The sequence below is a fragment of the Columba livia genome, chromosome 11, assembly GCF_036013475.1.
Source record: "Columba livia isolate bColLiv1 breed racing homer chromosome 11, bColLiv1.pat.W.v2, whole genome shotgun sequence".
NCBI lineage: Eukaryota > Metazoa > Chordata > Aves > Columbiformes > Columbidae > Columba > Columba livia.
Window position 1 is genome coordinate 6080419 of NC_088612.1, and position 20004 is coordinate 6100422.

Below are 20004 nucleotides of genomic sequence, written 5' to 3' on the forward strand. Positions count from 1 at the left end.
CCTAGGGAGTATTACAGGTCACTCCTTTCTTGCAAACTCACTCCTCCTCACAAAAAGCCCATAGAAGATCAGAAGGAAGAGAATTAGAATGAGCTTTCATTGATGAGCTGTTAGGCACAAATAGATTAATGAAAGCTGTGTACGATGCATCAGCAGCAGCCAGGCTTGGCAGGGCTGTTATCAGTGAGTATTAGTTTATAGCAGTACAGATGAAGGAGAGAAGCCACTCTGGGCAGAGCTGCCAAGTGCATCATAAGAGATCAGGAGCAGAAGGCTTCCCTTCAGAAGGCTGAGCTGGGAGCACAGTACTGGGAATTCTTTTTCTTACCAGTTTAATCTAACCTCTTCTCTCTAAATCCCTTTTCTATTCCAAGCTTTGTTTCTCAGGGGCCGCTCACAACATTTCTTTGTTGTGACTGAAGGAAGGAAACAAAAGCAGCACCAAAGCATTTTGCTGTATTAAAAGCACAAAGAAGAAATATTTTGCTCACTGGATGTGTATTCTCCATTCTTAGCTGTCCTGATCCAAAGAGCAGTAAAGTCTACAATTGCCTTAGGTCACATCCACAGTACAAGCTGATATTTCATCAGCCTGGTGCGGATTATAAAGGAATGAATTATCACAGTATAAACCCTGGATTGGATTTTTATACAGTTCACAGACCTGATACCTCTTTTCATTTTTCCATCTCCATTTTAGCAAAGGCTGCTAGTAGTTGTCTAGGAAGACGGTTAAGACTTTGGTACTGTTTTGCTTTAGAAGGTGTATGTGAAGTATGTTGTGGGTTTTTTTTACCCCTTACCAACTCCAACATTAAGTAGAATAAACTTTACCATGACAAGCTACAAGTATGTAAAAATAAAGTGTGCCTTGTCTTCTCTAGAAATGAATTAGCCATGGTGCTATAAAATCTCTAACATGTTGGAATAAAAGGCAGACTCCTCTAACAACTTTATGCACAACAGATATAGCACTGTTGCTGCTGGAAGATTTATTCAGGTCACAACCAAAGTGTTTCACATGTCCAAGAAGAGTAAGTCCTTTGACTTTTACCTCTTGTGACATCCTCAATACATTAGCTTTTCCATCACAGACCAGAGTATATTAGGGATTAATATGGTTCAGCAACTCAAAACACACAGATTGTCAGTCTCGGTAACCAGCCCAAAGAATTTTAAGGACAGTTGTTATTTACAGAAAGTGATAAGACACCCAGCAGAACACTTAACTCTAAATAAACAATGTGGAGACTTCATGACCCAGAAAGTCCTGAGTGGCAAATAGGCAGCTCAGATGTTCCCGAGTACAGTTTGATTGTGTTCATGCTGAGAAACAGCACAAGATGGTAAAAGGTAAATCAGAAAGCAGGGGGCTTCATGGATTCACTCTTGCTTCAACTAGAACTTAGCTCTGGTTTGTTAGCTCATTAAGAACGCATTACAAAAACCCATCTCAACATGATGGTCATCAGCTCCATTGTGCAGCAGTGTGGCATGTGCTACAACACACAGCTCGGTCACAGGGACCTCCTGGCATCTGGACAGCAGCAGGTCCCTCTGCAGAGTCTGTGCAGAGCCTGAAGGGACCTAAATAGGCCTTTTTGCAACACAGCAACAGGTAACTACTGAGTTCTTATCCTTTCTCCTGTGTTTCCTTCACTGGAGTATCTGTACTTGGCAACAGAGACATTTCACCTGCACAGCAATCCAGCTTGTGGGCAAGTCCAATGGATAAAACAGGCAGTATAGATCTTGCTTTAACAAGAATACTGCTGCATGGATCCCACATCAACCCTGGGTTCGAGCTGCAGCACAGCCTAAGAGGAGATCATGTAAGGAAGCATCCCATTAGAACGAGGAGGAGAATGCAGCCAAACCCCACCTCCTTAGAAACACACAGTAACTACCTTCATCTCACCCTGCCACTCTGAATTGGAACAACAAAGAGGGTGAGCAGGGGTCCTGAGAAGCGCAGCATGGAGGACAGTACTTTAGCACTTTACCTTACTTAAATCTGCATGTGGTTTCTGCTCACTCTAGTGCTGGAAAAGACAAACAAACAAAACACACCTCCAAGAAGCTGCTGTTCTTCATAGGAGAACTTGTAATCGAGCTCTAAATCTAGCAAGGTGGCACAACAGAGAGGGCTCCTGCACTTATGTTAACACCACAAACCAGAGCTGAGGAAAGCGCATGGGCTGATAATAGCTTCCATCCATGGGCGCTTTGTGGTTAGATGTTGCCAGCTGCTGAATTCCTTCCAGCAGCTTTTTTGATATACCATTATAACCAGGGCTAAAATAAAACCTGACAGAGTTCAGAAATAAAATACTGTGCCCCCCCCAGATCAGCCCTTTCTGATCTTTGAACTTGGTTGTTATCTTGAAGGAAACCCTCTTCTGAACTTTGGTATGAATCTAATTAATGAGTCAATTCCCCGCTAATCTATTCTCTTCTTCGCATCTGTTTCATGATTAATTTAGTTCCAGTGAATTTCCTTTACTGACTGCAGAGTAGAAACATATTTCCTATCCTATTAATCTCCACTTCTGACCCACCAGCAGGGACCAAACAAGGGCATATGCCTCTATGCCTTTATTTTCTGAGCCATTACACAGCACATGCAATTTCTAGAAAAGCAACGTGGGGACAAGTAGGGAAGTTCTCCAGGCACACTTGTGCCACTGCTATAGAGGAGATGGAGGTAGGATGGACACGCAGAAGGTAGAAAGGCTGTAGAGTCGTTGAAAACTCTGCATGTTCACACCAGCCACAGATCCAGCTGAGAGGACAACCCAGCAAGGCCACAAACTGCACAGGAATGTCACTCAGTGGGGCAAGGGAACAGAGAAGAGCCCAGGCCCAAATTCTGAGAATATAAATTTTTGCTTAAGGAGACACAGCAGGGATCTGGGTTTCACTATTCCTGAAGCTCTTGAGGCTCCAATATTATTTTCCTGGTCTGGAAGGGAAGGTCATGCTTGGAGGAGAGACAGATTCTCTATCTCCATCTACCTTTGAAGTGCTTGTGAAAAGAAGGAAAATTTAGGCTGTTCCCCTTCTAACTCTTTAGGTAATAATTACATTTTCAGCATTTAAAAAAATCTTAGAATGGAGTCCCCACTGTGAAAACAAACAAACAAAACATTATTTGCTATTAAAATAAAATTAAAAAAAAAAAAAGCAAAATCAAACCAGCCCCCTACCCAAAAATTAAAACAAAATGTAATGGGACTTTCTGTACAACATTCATGGTAGAACAGTGCTGCCAGCAATTAGCATCACAAATGTTTCTTCTGATGCCACAGTGTGTCAAGGACATTTTTAATGATGGATCAAGGGCACTGCTGTTTGTGAGGTATCGTGTTTAAGCTGTGTTAACAGCAGCCTTCTTAGCATGCAAATCCAGCATCCCACAAGGGATGCAGTAAAGGCAGGAAAACACCACAAGGTAGGAGAGATCCCTATACAAACAGGTGTGTTGTTTTCCTGGCTGTTCCTGTCATACCTGCAGGGGAAATAATCTCAGACATTTCATTAAATGTCTTCCTATCGCTTCTTTCCCAATAGCTGGTTACCTACAGTCACTCTGTAAGTGGATGGAAATGCCAGAGATGAGAATGAGGAAAAATACTCTGAAAAGGGCAGAGACCTCAAGCGATCCTATTCATTATCCCTTCTCAGATAAATTCTAGCCCCTATACCAAAGTATGCAATTTCTGAGAAATTTTAGGAATTAGTAGATGTTGCTTTACAGAAGAGCCTTACAGACATCTGACACTGGTGAGGATAAATTCTTGATGGACCATGGCCACCAGAGGCACCTGAGCTGGCAAAGAAAACAAAGATCAAAAGTTATGCAAGGACGCCAAGCACACTGCTTCCAATTTCGCTCCATCACCAGATGCTGGTGCATGATCAGATTTCCCAAATAGACCAGTACAGCCAGCAGCAGCAGCGCTGTGGGCTTAGCCTTCAGGTCTGGCTCTCCAGGGGCTTTCTCTGCTCAGAGACGAGTCTTTGATCCTGAACAGTACATTTGCAGAATAAGAGTTTGGGTATGATTTTAAAAAGCAAGAGAGAAAAGAGAACAAAAGTCATGTTTCTACATCTCATGTCTCCAATCTGCTCCTGCTTGAAAGGGGCAAAGACACCTCTGAGACATTGTCAAAGTGCCTAAACCAATTTTTCAGCCTAATCCATTATTTATATTTCCACCCAACCTTTTTTTTTTTTTTTTTTAAAATCCTGAGCTCTTGAAACTAAGGCATCAGGTTCTTCGTGGTATTGAGAATCCCTTCTGTGAGTTACAGAGGAAGACAAGGAAAGGGTTTAAGTCTTGGACTGCCCTTCCACATCCACACTACAGGGACTCTTGGTCTTCTGCTGCCTGTTCTGCACCACCCATGAACTGCCAGCATCACTTCCTCGTCCATTTGTTTGTCTCTTTTCTTGGGCGTCTCTGGGCTCTTTGGGTAAGAATAAGCACTGTCGTCAGTCCAGACACACGGCAGCGAAATATAAAAGGTCCACATGAGAAACTCTAGTTTCCTTCATCAACCCCATTAGTGGGCAGTAATTTTCCAAGATAATTGCTTAAAGATAAAATGGTTTATCCGAGACAGTTCATCAAACCCAGTGAGCTGATTAATCCAGGAACCTACCATCCTTCTTGAAAATACTAAACCTCAACAGCAAAGCACATGGACAATACTGAAAATATTACAAAACTGTTACTTTAACAAATGCTACACTTCCCCTAGCAAAACCGTTTTGAATTCTTGTCTTCCTAGGTTTTAAAAGATACCACATAAATAAGCAGGGTTCCAAAGCGGGTGGTAAAAGTAGTTAGACACATAGGAAGTTTAAAAAAATTCAGCAACTTTCATGACCAAAAGCATGAGAAGGGAAAAGATAGTTGCTTACAAAATAACTGGCAATTTGAGCACTCCCAATTATTCTCTCTTACAGCAGAGGACAAAGGTGCATTCGCAAAGGTAAAAGACCAGCTGATGAAAGGAAGCATTGTTTCTTTCTGCACAACACACAGCTAATCTGTAAAACTCATGAGATAGCAAGGTGCAGCCAGGAGCAATGTAAGATCCAAAAAGAATTAGGCATTTATATAAAAAATGAGATCACCGGAACATTTCGTTAGATAGGATTATTGTTATTATAATTATTCAGAAAGGCTATAAATTCTCATGTCTCCCAGTATAAATAAATCACTGTCTGAAGGCAGAAAGGCATTCCCTCAGGAGGTAGAGGTATTCTCTAGTTGTCCAGTATGGAAATTTCTTGCATCCCTCTTTTAAATCTGCAATGCTGAGCATTGTCATAAAGGACACTTGACTGTACTAGTGTACTGCAGTGGATCCTCTCTTCTTATGATTCACTTATTCACAGATGAAAACACAAGTTGTGTACTAGAACAAAAGTATTAATACTAGTGCAAGTCTGACAAGATAAATCCAGGTAGCAATACTTTATCCAAATTCTTGGCTGCCCCCTGCAGCTCAATGGAAGATGAAACACTGCTTTATTATTTGAAATCAGTGTTTGTTTTCTCTTTGAATTGCATTGGACTTTTATCTTTTAATGAGATGCTGGTGCTTTTTGGAAGACGCTATAAAATGGCATCTTCAGAAACAATTCTGAAGTACAGAGTGTGATGTAAAAACTTGCTTGGAAGACTAGACAGAACAGATTAGACAGAGAAATAGATAGAGAACAGATGCTTTCCTATTCTTCTCCTTATTCTTTATTTCTGATTATACTGGCCTGATAGCAGAATCTTTTTCTGGCACTCAGCTGCTTCTGTTCCTTATTCTGCCTTCCACATCCAAATCCTCAAACTCTAACTCATACTGAAATAGGGATTTAAGGTAGTAAGTAACTGTTAATGCTTAAAAGGAAGCCATTATGTTTTAAATCCTGAATAATGTGCCATAGATAAAGCTGCTGATTATGTATTTTTGAATGCTTAGGGATATATTTGAAAGTCTAGCCATAAAGCATGTGACTGTTACTTTAAAAATGAAATTCAACTTTCCAGAAATCAACTTTTCCTTATTTAAAAAGCACAAGTTCTAACAGGAACAAATGGAAGTGGGAATGGGAGATGGAGTGGAGCAGGGGAGGATATAGAGAAAACATCCCATCATAGATGCAAAGGGAATAGTTTATTTTCTTTTCTCTTACAGCGTTCTGAGTCTCCCCCTCCTTCTGCTCAAACAGCAGTCCTTGCCCTGACATGTTGGCTTTGCTCAGCAATCATCATCCAGACAGCAGCTGCCTGAACCCTCAGCATCTACCCACAGCCAAGGGTGGAAGGAAGCCACAACCAAGAGGATGGGGCTTTTGCAAAAGGAAAGTTCTCCACAAACTGGGGTGGGATATTTTGCTTTGGCCATTGCACTCTGATCCAGTTCTGTCAGAGCTACAACTTTCCATAGAGTTCTGCCAAAGCATCTTGGCTAGCAGAGAAGTTGGAATGGATGCTACCAGCACCCCAATCCCATGTGCGCATTGAGCCCTTCCAGCACATGGCGGGTCCACCCGCGCTGCTCTAGGACAGAATGGGTCCCACATCTCTCCTGTTGCACTCTGACAGTGATGAGAAGTGGCAGTGCTCTGCCCTGTACTTCTGCCAGAGAAGATCCCTTACTTGGGCTGTATTACTGAGCACTACAGACCAGCCAGGGCCAAAATGGGCTGGGCCTTCAGCTTGTACTGGGAAGTGAACCTGGGATTTTAAGCTTGAGTACATTTCTGCTCAGCAGACAAAAAAATAAAAGGCTAAGTATTAATTTCATGTGGATCTTCCCCCTCACATCCTTCTATTCTCAGTTTCAGCCTAATTCTGACAAGTTCTTTTTGTTAACATCACATTTAACCCATGCATCCTAATAAATCTGTGTGGTTTCTGACAGAATACAGTGAATTGTCAAGAGTCTACAAGGACTGGCTTTCACATTTGTACCTCTATGCACAATCACACATCCACACAGGTACATGTGTGTGCTGGGCCCCAAAACAACAACCTGCACATATTTATCTCACGTCTCACACAATACCTCTGCCATGTCTCTCTTTACCATATCTAGCACAGCAGCAAGCAGCAGGGTCTGCATGTGAGTCACAGCCACAATATGCTGAACAGCCAGAGCCTCTGACAGAATATACAATATAGCAGAGATGTCAGCGGAGGTGGCTTTGGAGTACTTTAAAATGCTGTTCAAGTGCCAACTTTCACCTCCAAATATGACACTTTGCTCGCCCACCCGCTTTCTTTCCAGGCTATGTGCTCCTTTTACTGCAGCTCAACAGCTTTAATTATTAATTTCTCTGCCTTCTCTATCCCTTTAACCATTTAGTCTCTCATTTGTCTTGCTAAGTTTTTTCATGTGTTCCTAGATAGCAGCTGTACGCTGTCACTGTAGTACAAGAGGCCTGGTCGTACTCTCATTTGCAGGCTGGGCACCAGACCAAAAGGACCTGCAACAAGCTATTTGCCTCGAAAGCAGAAATCTCTGGAGGCAGCGACGGAGACACAATGTACATAGAAGCATCATTAGATCAAAAATATTTGGCTCTCCTTATCTCTTGTTGTCTGAGTAACTTAAAGAGGTGCAAAACTGGATCCTACTGATGGTTTTACAAGGGATTCAGTTCCTTCTGTTCCTATATTTCACCAATCTAGACCTACTTTAGACAGTGACAATACATGCACCACTATCAGCTTCACTGCTATGCAGGACTATGAGGCTCTGATGCTATCAATGGGTGGAAAACATTCTGCTCTATACAGTCTCACAGACCCCTGGCATTCATTTCAGTTTCCTTCTAAATTCTGTGATGCTTGGACATCTGGCCCCCTTGCTACATCTAAGAGGTGAGAACTCCAAATGGGATGTACTTGGCCCAGATAATCCAGATCAAAAAGTCTCTTGGTCCTGTGATCTATGTCCCATGATTAACTCACCAACACATGGGAGAGCAAAACCTGTTTTGACCCTCAACCAGTCTAATTTTTGCCTACATGAGTGTGTTCCTCAAGAGGCTCTGTTGGAGGCTGTGGACAGATTAATTAATTCTGATAAAGAGAGCAACTCAGAGGCAGAATACTCTACTTCCACAAAAATGTGTTTTCTTCTAAAGGGTTAGAGAAGCGCATTTTTTCCTAACTGCCATCCTATTCACTTGTTCCACTGCTTCCCCAGGCCAAAGAAAGGTATCATAGCATGTACTGGTAAGAAATATCTGTCTATTCTCTGGTTTTCACAAGTCCCTAAATATCTTTTTGGATTCTAGAAGCAGCATTTAGAAAAGTTCTACAAGGAAACACTAAATCACCAAAACCCTTGAAACAGCCTTACCATTTATGCATGTTTCCCACCAGCTCAGACGCATGAGGATACCCACCACAGTAATTCCTTGTTCATCCTTCTCTCTTAATACTGTCAAACAGCTGTAAACAAAGGACGGAGCTCATGAGCAGAGCTGCACTGACAAAATGGTCTCCTCAAGTTGTGCCACAGCTGCAAATCAAATGCAACTGATGTTTCAGCTACTGCTGCAGTATACATATAGTCTATAACAGGCTCTATATAGTCCTCAACCCTGCCTTTTCAGCACCAAATTCCTGACATGTCCCATCTGAAATCCCACCTCTGCCTGCATTCAACATGACTGATAGCCCAATCAGACTGATCCTCCCATCATCCTTCGTACCTTCCTAGAAAAAGAAACTTTCTGTTCCAGTGTCAGCACTATCCTGGTCTTCTGCACCCCTGATAGCAATCAGCTTTATTTTTCTGCCCCAGCATGTGAAGGGCCCCAGTGGCTTTCATATTTCAAGTTAGATCTTAAGGGAAAAGGACTGCAGCACAGAAATACAGACGCTTCTAATCAATACAAGAAAGTCTAATAGCAGACAGTACTACAGCAATATGCCTCACAGATAGAGCAATGCGGAGCCCATTTGTTCTGCTGGATATATACAAGTTCATTATCTGTAGTCCAGTCAGATCTGTACGTGTACAGTAATTTGAATAGCCTCAGAGCGGCAGGCGGTTTATTTTGTACATGTTTGAAGTTGCTTCTATGATCTCTTTCTCTTCCATTTGCTCTTTTCCTCTCCTTCCTTTCTGCTGCTATTTAAATTGTCGTTATTAGCTATTAAATGATAAATTAATTACCTCTGAAATAAGCGTGAATAATTGTATTCAGTCTGGCATAGCTGAGGTTGGCATTTGATAACAATCAACAGAAGCTATGCAGCTCCCAAGCTATTTCATAATAAGAATAATAATAATAAAATCGATAGGAGGAAAATAAGGACAGCTCTAGAAAGTGTTAATGAAAAGTTGCTGAAATACAGTGGCTCACCTGTGAACAGCTACATGGAAGCCTTCTGAATACCAAATATACCCATTATTGGCAGTATTGCTTGGCTGAGCCTCCAAAGAATTCACTGGGCCTGTATTCTCACAATAACAAAGGAGAGATGCTGAAGAGTGCAGGATAAGAAGGATAAAGAGGTGGATGGAAGTTTCACTTTCTTATTTATACAACATGATTATCAAGGCATATAACAACAATAAAATCTGAAGCCTATAATAATTCCAAACTCAAAATCTGAGGATTTTCCTCTCAATAGCAGAGAAAGCAATTCCTTAGGCCAGACCCTGGAGGTGGTGGGAGTGGGGCAAGAAGATATCACTCTTCTGCAACATTAGTGTGAAAGATCACTGGAGACTGTTATACGATAGTCAGGACTTAAGGCATTTCCTGAACGGATCCTAAATGGTTACATCAACATGAGACCACTCCAAAGGCAAGTTTAAGCTACTCTCATACCTGTCACATTTCGTTGATGTTAGACTGCGCTCTCACAAGTGTTATACGAAATACACTAGGAACTCCTTTTGCCCCATGTTCTGCACCACTGATGTGACATGGTAGTTGGGCTTACTTAGGTAAATGCATTTCCACAGCACTTCTCTCTCCAGCATCCAAATGCAGAAATACCACATCCAGACACGCTCATAACACAGGAGAAATTTCAAATTCCTTTCCCAGCAGTAAAATCTATGACTAAGCTAAAAAACAGAATCAATAAACAACCTCCTCTCCTTAAAGCTGCCACAAGGTATTTAATGTCTGCAGATGATCAAGGTTGAGAATGCACCAGATATTTACTGAAAGAAAAAGGAAGCTTCAGTCAGATAAAAAACTGGATCAAAACAGTCAAATAATTCCTGTTGATTTTTTTTCCCCATGAGGTTAAATTCACTAAGTGATGAAAGAACACTTTTATCTCATCCACGTGCCAGACGGCTCCACCTGTCCAGTCTGTCTCAGAGGACTGGTTGCCACAGCTGCTGGTCCAACCAAACTGTGAGACAATGGGGTATTTTGCAGGGTGAAGCACCGCCTTGCACTCAAACTCTTCAGCAGAAATTTGTTCCAGTTTGTTTAATGAAAACAAATACAACTTGAAGGAATGACACTCACATTCACTTGTAACTATAGGAAGACCCCAACCACCAGACAAGGGAGCAATTTCCTATCACTGTACATAAGTATAATGCCACATTTCTGCTATTCAAAGATGTACTAAAGGTGTTCCAAACTATGTGAGCATACTTTGCTCCATCTGCATTATTTCCTTACTTGAACTTTCCTCTCTTGTCTGTTTCATCTCCCCAAATTCACTTTAGTTTGATCTAAATCACATTTTGGCCACATAGCTTGAAAGATGAGTGGAACTGCTTGCACAGCCATAATCAGGGGAAGGTGCATTATAGTGAAAAGATGGGAAATAGAACAGCTCAATACTACCCAGGATCACAATGGTGCATCAATGCAGTGTAGAAGAGCAGGCATGGTTTCAAATTATCTGCAAATCCTTCTTGTCAATTCTTGGATTTGCCATCCATACAGTGACCAATCTAACCCTACTCAGCGTATGGAAGATGAAAGGATTACATTTGGACAAAGGACCGGAGCAGTGATTTACCCTTCTGCTTTTGATTAATAGCAGAGCTAGACATATTTACCATCTGGGATGGAGAATGATTTGGCTCTGCTCAAGAAAGGTGAGAAATGATGAAGAAACACATGGGATTAATAATATCTGAGTCAGCTGAAAATGCATAATGACTTTGCAAAAGCCTGTCTTAACATATAAGATGTAACCCAAGAACAAATGGCTACAATTACTGCAGTGTATGCAAAACATTACCTACCACAACCTGAAGGGCAGAGAAAAATAAAATAAAGGAATGTGCCATCAGTTCAAACTACGAGGAAGAAGGGGAGAATTACCTATAGTGTGAGTTGCTCTTGCTTTCTCTGTCTCTCAAACCTCCTTTAAGTGAACAGTCAGTTCTCATCCTCTTTGTGGTCTTGACAAATGTGAAGTTACCTGGACAGCATTGACTTAAAACCTAATTGCTTTTACAGCAAATGAGGCATGAAACCTATTATCAAAAAACATGATGTCCGAAGTACAAGCTGGCATTTCATTTTCCCAGCAGAAAGCTGCTGAATGCCAGAGTTGATGACAAGGCACAGTGGGAGACTGGAAACACAAAATTAGTGATTCTTCCTAGGGCATGGCAATAGCATGCTGGTGAGGCTAGATTTGGGAAAGGGCAGAATAAAGTGCCTGTACCAGCTCCTGACGCTTTGCTTTGTTTTTTTTTTTTTTTTTTTTTAAAGTGTCTTCAAAGCCCAGCAAATTCTCAATGTATTTGGCCTTTGACCTTGTCAGAGCATCCATAAGACCACTGGTGAAAAAAGGCTAGTTGATTCAGAAAAACACCTAAATATAACTTTTCAAAAGAGGTCTTGTGCAACATGAGGGTGATAACGCCTGAATAAGCGTGAGAGTGAATAGAAGTGACCCAGGAGCACAGGTTGCTAATTAAGAGACCAGCTAATCCCTAGACCTAACGTCATAGAGTAATTCATCCCATCTTCCTCACAATCACTCTAATATATCTTATGTGTGTACTGCATTTTACACTTTATCTTTTGTCACATTCAAGAGACAGCTGCCATATGGCATGTTGAGGACCAGGGACACAGATCTGTTAGGTCAACTTCATGATATCCAAAGATTTCCCATCTCTTTGTGAAACAATCTACTGTCCTGCTAGTAGCACAGCCCCACTGATGCAGTTTCCAACTGCTAACCCACTCATGCTTGTAAATGACTCCATTTACTGTTCATGATTTAGGGGAAACACAGACTGTAGGCTGGGGACAGGAAGAAATTCTCACCTGGGTACCAAACACAGGTCTGCTAAAGTTTTCTTCCACCTTTCTTTGACTCACACAGACAGTACATTGAACACAATGGACCTGGTCAGGTGTGAGAAATCCCCCATTCACACATGATGCCCCCATTAGACCAGTCACTTCCCTGACAGCTATTACCATGCTCCAGTTTACTGACCACTGACTCTGACAGCGCTGTATAATGTGCACAGCAAATAGTTTATTCCAGGCAAGCAGACAGGATCCAGCCTGCTCCCTGTCCCCTTCACAGCAGCGGTGAAAGAATAAGACCACAAAACACCCAGAGCTGAGACAGCCTGAAAAGGAAAATTAAAAGACATATACAGTTATAAACCTTGACAGGTGAAATTGTTTGCTGTCAGAGGGAGACGCTGAGATGCCAAGTCAATGCCACGCACACCAGACACCAGGGCAATGAGAGGCAAATGCAGGACACAAACTGCAGGGATTTCACAACAGAAGAGACCTCTGGCTCCACAGCTCTTGATCTGTGTACCTTTGCAATGAGACATTTCATCTGGGAGTCAGTTATATCCAGTGCTGGATTAACTTCTTGTTCCATGGCTTGACCTGTCACACAGAGCACTACAGAGATGGGCGCTCAGAAATGTGTACTTAGGAAACACATTACATCCGATGCACGCTGCTCGCAGTTTAATTTCAGCTTTCTTTCCACAAAACAAAACCCTAATAACTGAACAAAGCTTGCTTTTCCATCAAGATTGAACAATGTAATTCTTTTATCTTGATATTGGTGAATACTGCTCTGATAAAAATTACCCTTACTTGTACCTTTTTCTAGGCAGCCTTTGGGACATACTTTGCCAGAAAACATCAGCTTCCCACTGAAATATCTATTATGCATATAATTTCCTGGACAGTGCAGACTTCTGGAATAGGGAAAGCCTGCAAGCTGTTTAAAGCCACCACTATTCATAATGTAAAGCACATAAGAAAAAACTGCACAAGGTAACTGCCCAGACTTTTCCTGGGCTGCACCTGAAGGATCCCCAATTCTGACTCTGCTTTGGCAAAGGCACAAAAAAATTCAGCTGTTTTCATTCATATCTACTCACACTTTCAGACACAGGGAATATAGAAAGAATTCAAGGATGCTGTGCATTTGTGTGGTAACCTCAGAAGACAGCAGAGCTAGTTTTAAACTACAAATATTTCATTCTTCTTAAGCACATAGAGATGGGACTAGTCTAGGAAGTAGCAGAGTGTGATTTCCATTGATTCAATGATATACCACCAATAAGCTTGCAAGGGTCTGGTGACCTCCTTGTGATACCTGAAAGAGCTAGATTAGACTTAAACTTTACAGATTTAGATTAGACTGAGTGGTACCCCTTAGCTTCCTCCAGATAAATGTTTTGAGGGAAATTTTTTATTTTTTTTTCCCCCAAAGTCTGTAAGTAGAGAGGTGGAAAAATAGTTGCCCTCATATCAGTGTGCTCTCTGTATTCTGCATTCTTCCACTGATTTTGGCAGGGCTCCTATTCCCACTAAAATCAAACCATGCAATTCTCTTGGGTAGACTCACAGAAACCCAAGAGTTAAGTATTAATTTTCTGAATAAGAATCAATATACTGTACAATCATTTTCCACAAATTATTGATTTTTTAAAAAACGAATATGCTAACAAACCCTTTGGTCCCTGCCTCTCCCTTACCCCAACCTCCTGCAACAAACTCCTGCAATATGACATATCTAGGTGGGATTAAACAACTCAGTTGTTTACCTGGTCTGGAAATGGTAGCAAATTGCACCTAAGCTACTAAAATTTCACAAAAACCTGCAATTATACCCAATGGAGTGAAAAAGAATAAGTAACTGTCACGTTGCCTTTTAGCAGTGACATTGCATCTCTGGATGCCACAGAGGTATTCACTAATATGCAGGGCAAACTTGACGAAATAGAAGGCTTTGCTTTCAGCTGCCATAGACACATTTGGAACAACATGGGACTTTTACAAAGCAAGGGAAGCTTGTTTGTTTGTTTGTTAACTTCTTTAAAAATATTGATAATTAGAAAGCTTCTCACTATTCTTTTGGTACTGATCAACTACCACACAATCTCAGGAAAACTGACATATAAATATATAAACCAACTAAAGGAAAAAGTAATGGAAGAGTACAAAGATCAGGGAAAATGCTCACTGAGTTATTTTGACTAGATGGCTTTTTTTCTCAGTGTCTGAGGCCAGTCAAAGTTCGATGTTTTTCTTCCCATAAGTTATTTTCACACAAAGGCCCTTCTAGCTCCAGTTCAAAAGTGAGAGTTTGATTTATATCTCAAAACCACCCACCTAGCCAGTCTTCAGTAATTCTTTCTAATGATATACCAATGATTTGTCAGATGGCTGTCCCCAACATGGGTGGTGTTCAGCATACGCCTTAATTGTTTCAATTATATGTTCAAATGTACAAGTGAGCACAGCTAATACAAAGGAATGTCTCTGTATTTTAGCCCTCTTTTTTCATTGTCCCTCATAAACATTAAAAACTGCGAACAAGCTTGTAAGAATGGTTTTCAGCACAAGGAACAGGTGGTGGTAATGTCGGTTAAGTATTCCTGCAGGGGGAAGACTGGAAACCTGCTATAAATTATGGGGCCATTTCTGCAACTGAAAAACTTGCATTTCATTGATGAAGCTGAGAGAGCTCTTTGATGGCAGAGCCATTGGGGAGCTTCAAATCATATCACATCACTAAGTTTTCTTTCTCCATTAGTCTTGGAAAAACATTATTGCAAGCATATGGTCTTGCACATCGCACTAACAAGTGATGGTGGCCTAGAAGGAATAGATACATTTCCACTTCATCACAAATTCAAGCTGAAGAGTCCCATACTCTGACACTTAACCAAGTCAAATTCACCATATATTTATAAAGGGGCAACCGTACTTAAATGCATCCTGTTGAATGTAGGAAGCATATAAATTAATTTTGCAGTTTGAAAAAAAAACACCTCCTCAATAACCAGTGGGATCATGCCTTCTTCCTATGCATCAAAAAGTCACAAATTTATGTTCTAAATGCCTGCATGACTCAATTCAGAGAAGAAAAAGGGAATTTCTGGGAGTATTATCGCTAAATCAGGCCTACAGTTTCTAAATCATGCTATCAATGTCCTTTTCAAATCTGCAATATTTGTTCCCTACCCTGCAGCTCTTAGAGAATGTCTTCCTTGCAAGAAATCTTCTCTGTGGAGGATATGAAATGGACAGAACATCACCTCACACTCCAATGAACAGAAAAATGTTTCCGGCTGATCCATTTTTCTGGGGCAGTACCAACCCTATGCTTCAGTAATCAGTTTCGATAGCAAAATGGAAATTTCACTGGAGAAGAGAAATCAGGTTCTTTTCTTTCACATTTTGTATCCACATGGGTGGCTGCAGGGCACGGAACCACTGTTTTAATAGTTTCTTTGGGAGTTAATTGTATCTTCATTTCCAATTACTTTCAATACAACTCCAGTTCCCAAGACGCAAATCTCAGCCATAAGGAGAATCCATTTCTGCAGACTGAAACACAAAACTACATCCCCACCAATTTAATTCCCACAGGAGAACCCTCTCAATATTACTGTCACCGACCTTTGTGTCCGGTCTGTTATTTCCTCCTCCAGATCCAGCAGAAGTGCTGCCTGAGCCATCACTTCCTTGCTGCAGGGCAGGGATTTGAGGTGCAGAATAAGCAAACCAAGGCAAAACTTGCTCCCCATCTCCTCCAGCTCCTGAGTTCCCAGCTGCAGGCCCTGATGGAGAGAGGCAGAAAGTCTCAGTGCTGAGTGTGCAATTTGCAGGTACATAGAAGGAGTCAGGTTTGCTTTACCTAAGAAGGATAAATCTTAACATTCTGAATGAGGGTTTCCTTCACATTTACTGCATAAGGAAACTTCCCTTACAGAATCTTTTGCAAATTAACTGACAGCCCTTGGTCAACAGAAGCTATTCTAAAATGACCTCTCTTTTACAAATGGAGAAACGGAGACAAATAGTTTAACTGTCTTGACTATAGAAAAAGTCACTATAAGAATTAAACTCAGACCCCAGGAGGACCTGACTGTAAATCCATTTTTACAAATCATTAGGACTCATTTTTTTTCTTTTTCTCTGCAGAGGAGTCATCTCCCTAAGCAAGGGAAAAAAAAACCACGTATGTTCTACAATTGCAAAAACTGGGCAGTGGCAAAGATGGAAAACTAGGGAGGACACAGAGGGGAAGAGATCTTTAACAAGTTATGAATTGTTTTTTAAGAAAATCAATTGCAAAGTAATTGCAAAATAACAAACACCTCCAAGGAATTTCTCAGTCAATTAAAAACTGATGTCTCTCTAGCAGAGACAAGCAGAGAAGGAAAAGCATAAACAGGGTTTGGATTATCAACATCATCTTTCAAGGGAAGACTCCTCCAAGCTGTGGATCCTCGCTTGGAAGAACCCTGATTATGAATAGTCTGGGTTTGTTTGTCCGTTTTTTCACTCATTACAAAAAATAAAATAAATATCTAGCAAAGAAGGAACACATCAAGGGCCTGCATAAGAGTAAGTCAATGTAATTGATGGCAGTTTCATGCATGCAGAGAGAGGATAGGAGACCAACACAGCTCAGATACATGAAAAAGAAACTAAGAAACCGCAAAATTCCTCATCTTTGGCATTTAGTGACCCAACCACATGTACTACTTAATGCTAACACATCCGGGGTTGAATCGGTCGCTGAACAAATGCAGCCAAAATCAGCACCATGTGCTTTTGGAGCACAAAACAGCTCTGCAGCCAATTGTCTGACAGGAGCTCCAGCTCCATTTCCAAAACTCTTTGTTCCCTCAGCAGCTCCCAGGAGTTCCCCCTCACAGTCCTGGCACCAGCCTTGCCTGTGGTGTGAGCTCCATGCCAGCATGGCGTGCACTTGACCTCAACTAGATATTAGTTAGTGGACATCTTATGGGTAACGAGAACAGGATGTGTTCTGGTAACCCATGACAGGCTGAGCTCTGATCTCATATTGATTTTTATTTTCTCTATAAAGCTGTTGTATTTCTAAACTGTTTGGGGATCCCTACACCTGAGCAGCTCCATAGAACTGAAAGATTATTTCAGAGCCAAAAACGTGCAGGTAGATGAATGAAACAGGAGATTTTTCACATAAACTTCTGCAGCTCTCTGGCAAAGCTTATTTTCTGCATTTTTGTTAGAGGACACAAACTCCTTGGATAGGATGAAAACCATCACTTCATCTCTAGCGGTTCCGGCATATGCAAATATCATCTAGCATTACAGATACCCTATCTGATCACAAATATGTTTTCCTATAGTAAAGACATTCCAAGACCCTGTGAGAAAAACATGAATCTGTAATTATGATGATGAAACTGAAAAACACAAACCACAGAGCTGAAACATAAACTGAGTGGTTGGACAACTAGATAAGCACATTACCTGCCCAGAAGAGCACACAAATAATTTGAGAAAACATAGCCTCAGTGCTAGGCAGGGTCTAGGGTCTCTGGAGAACTGACTTCTGCCCTCTGAACAGTCTTTAAGAGTTTTTATCACAGTGGGCAAATCTCCTGCACCATTTCTTCCCCACATCCTATTCAGCTTCACTGCAAGCTTTGCTATGCAAAATCTACGTACAATGAACTATAGCAATAATTAATAATAGTAAGAAAACAAAGGGAGAGGCTTATGGGAACCAAGGGTCATTAATGTGAAACAACAAGGGTGCTTAGCAGCTCTACATAGATTCCTAGACAGCTTATTATTTTACTTCAAAAGACATAAGACACTTTAGTGCGGCAAGACTTAGAACCGGCAGGCAGAAGTGGTGATATTTCTGAGCAAAAATATGTCATTTCTACTGTAAAAGAGTTATTTTGTCAGGGGCAAAAATAAAAAGAACGTCTCACAGCTTTCCCTGGGGTGCATCTCAGGGTCTTGCTTCCAAGATCAAGGCAACACACTAAATACCTATCAATCCAGGAGATGCGAATAGTGACTATGTTAAAACTCAGCCTGTGGCTTTATGATTCCCTAGAGCTTTATTCAGGATATGAAGAGGCCTTAAGAAACTATGAGCAGAGAAATAATAATAATAAAACTATAATATACCTCAGAAGCCTCAGACAGTAATTGCTCGTGCACTGAAGTTATCTGCTGCACGATGGACCCATATTGCTTTGATACCAGACAGCTCAGGAGTAACAGCTGGAAACCTCAGCTAGAGCATTACTTGTTAACACACTTTTTCACTTCAAACACAGACAGACTTTTATTTTTTAACGCAGATAATTCTCTCCCCCTCTCCTTCCTCTCTCCTCAGCTCTCAGAGGGTGGAGCTGGAGGTGCACAGCATGGGTACCATTAAACTGAAGCTGTTGACAGAACTGATGGATCAAACTAATGTTATTGATGGCATCTGCCAGCAATGCCAGGAGCTGATGTAGTGGTTAATAATCAGCCCCGCTTGCATTGCTGAATGGGAAGCCTGGTCTCCAGGCACTTTCCTTGTAGCTTTGCAGCACACACAGTTGTAAAAATGTTGAGACTGTGCTTACAATTCAGAGTTGTGAAAATATCATACAAGAAATGCAAGCAAGAAAAAAAGAACAGTAGTGGGGGTCCAGCTCGGTATGCTTAAGAGCTGATGGGAGAGACAACTCCATGGCAGCAAAGCTGTGTTACTTCTACGTCTCGTGACAGTATGTGATCTGCTTGCCACAGCTGCTGTGCCTGACAGGTTCTCCCCTGCAGTGTCCTGCCGGGCTGAATTCTCCGTGACCCCATCTTTCTCTCTAGCAATGCTTTATGGCTCTGTCCTCCTTTGGATACATCTATATAAACAGTGGAGCATGGTGCAAAGGCTTCCAAACCAGCAGAATCTAAGCAAATTCTAAAGCAGGAAACAGGATCACTGTACCAGAAAGCTGCAGACAAGCTCATCAGTCCTAATAATTCCAGCCTCAGAAACCTCCTAACAAAGCTATCCTACTTTGATGACCAGCTCTTATCCCCACACAGTTTCTGCTGTTACATCAAAGTACCAGTCTGGACCAGCACTAACGTGATGCATCACACTCTACTGCGCAACACAAATGTGTCCACTGGTTCCACGGATCTGTCATGCAGTCTTTTGCAGGCATGTTAAGGGATAACAGGTTGTTTCCTGTCTATTATAGAGAATAATGGAGCTAAACAGCTTTTCCTAATCCCTTTTCATATTTTCATACTGCAAGAGACATCATGGGAAGAGGTTACATCTAATAACAGAGCAAGTTCTGGATATATTTATTTTTCATGGAACAAACAAAATGCAGAGGTAGATGATGGGGCCGCTCAGATGAAAGAAACAGAGACCTAGTCTATTAACTCTTGGTCTAGTTAAGACCTATTAATTTATTTCTTCTCCTGCCAAAACTGTTGCTAGCATAAGAGCTGGAGCAGTAGGATGCTCACCTATGAATGACACTCTCATACTAATAGGAAACTGGGAAGCAGGAAAAAAAAGCTATTCCTTGACTTATCACTTGGTCAGGATATTGTCAATACAAATTTTCCTAAACAAAATTGACCAGATAATACTGGAAAAACTGTGCATTCACACTCAGCATTGATGCATCAAATAAATATCCACAACAAAATGTTTCTAATATCTCTCAACTTGTCCTTAAAATGCTTCAC

The 20004-nt window shown here is 41.3% G+C and overlaps 1 protein-coding gene across 6 annotated transcripts in view; it reads right to left on the bottom strand.

Moving 5' to 3' along the window:
* Positions 1 to 20004, bottom strand: part of AGBL1 (AGBL carboxypeptidase 1) — a 276743-nt gene that overhangs the window by 69659 nt on the left and 187080 nt on the right. For 5 of the 6 annotated variants that reach the window (XM_065076581.1, XM_065076580.1, XM_065076584.1 and 2 more), the window contains one exon: positions 15916 to 16076. The exons of the other annotated variant lie outside the window; for it this stretch is intronic. In XM_065076581.1, the coding sequence (XP_064932653.1) occupies positions 15916 to 16076 (161 nt within the window). The remainder of the gene's footprint in view (positions 1 to 15915; positions 16077 to 20004) is intronic. 6 annotated transcript variants of the gene reach the window in all.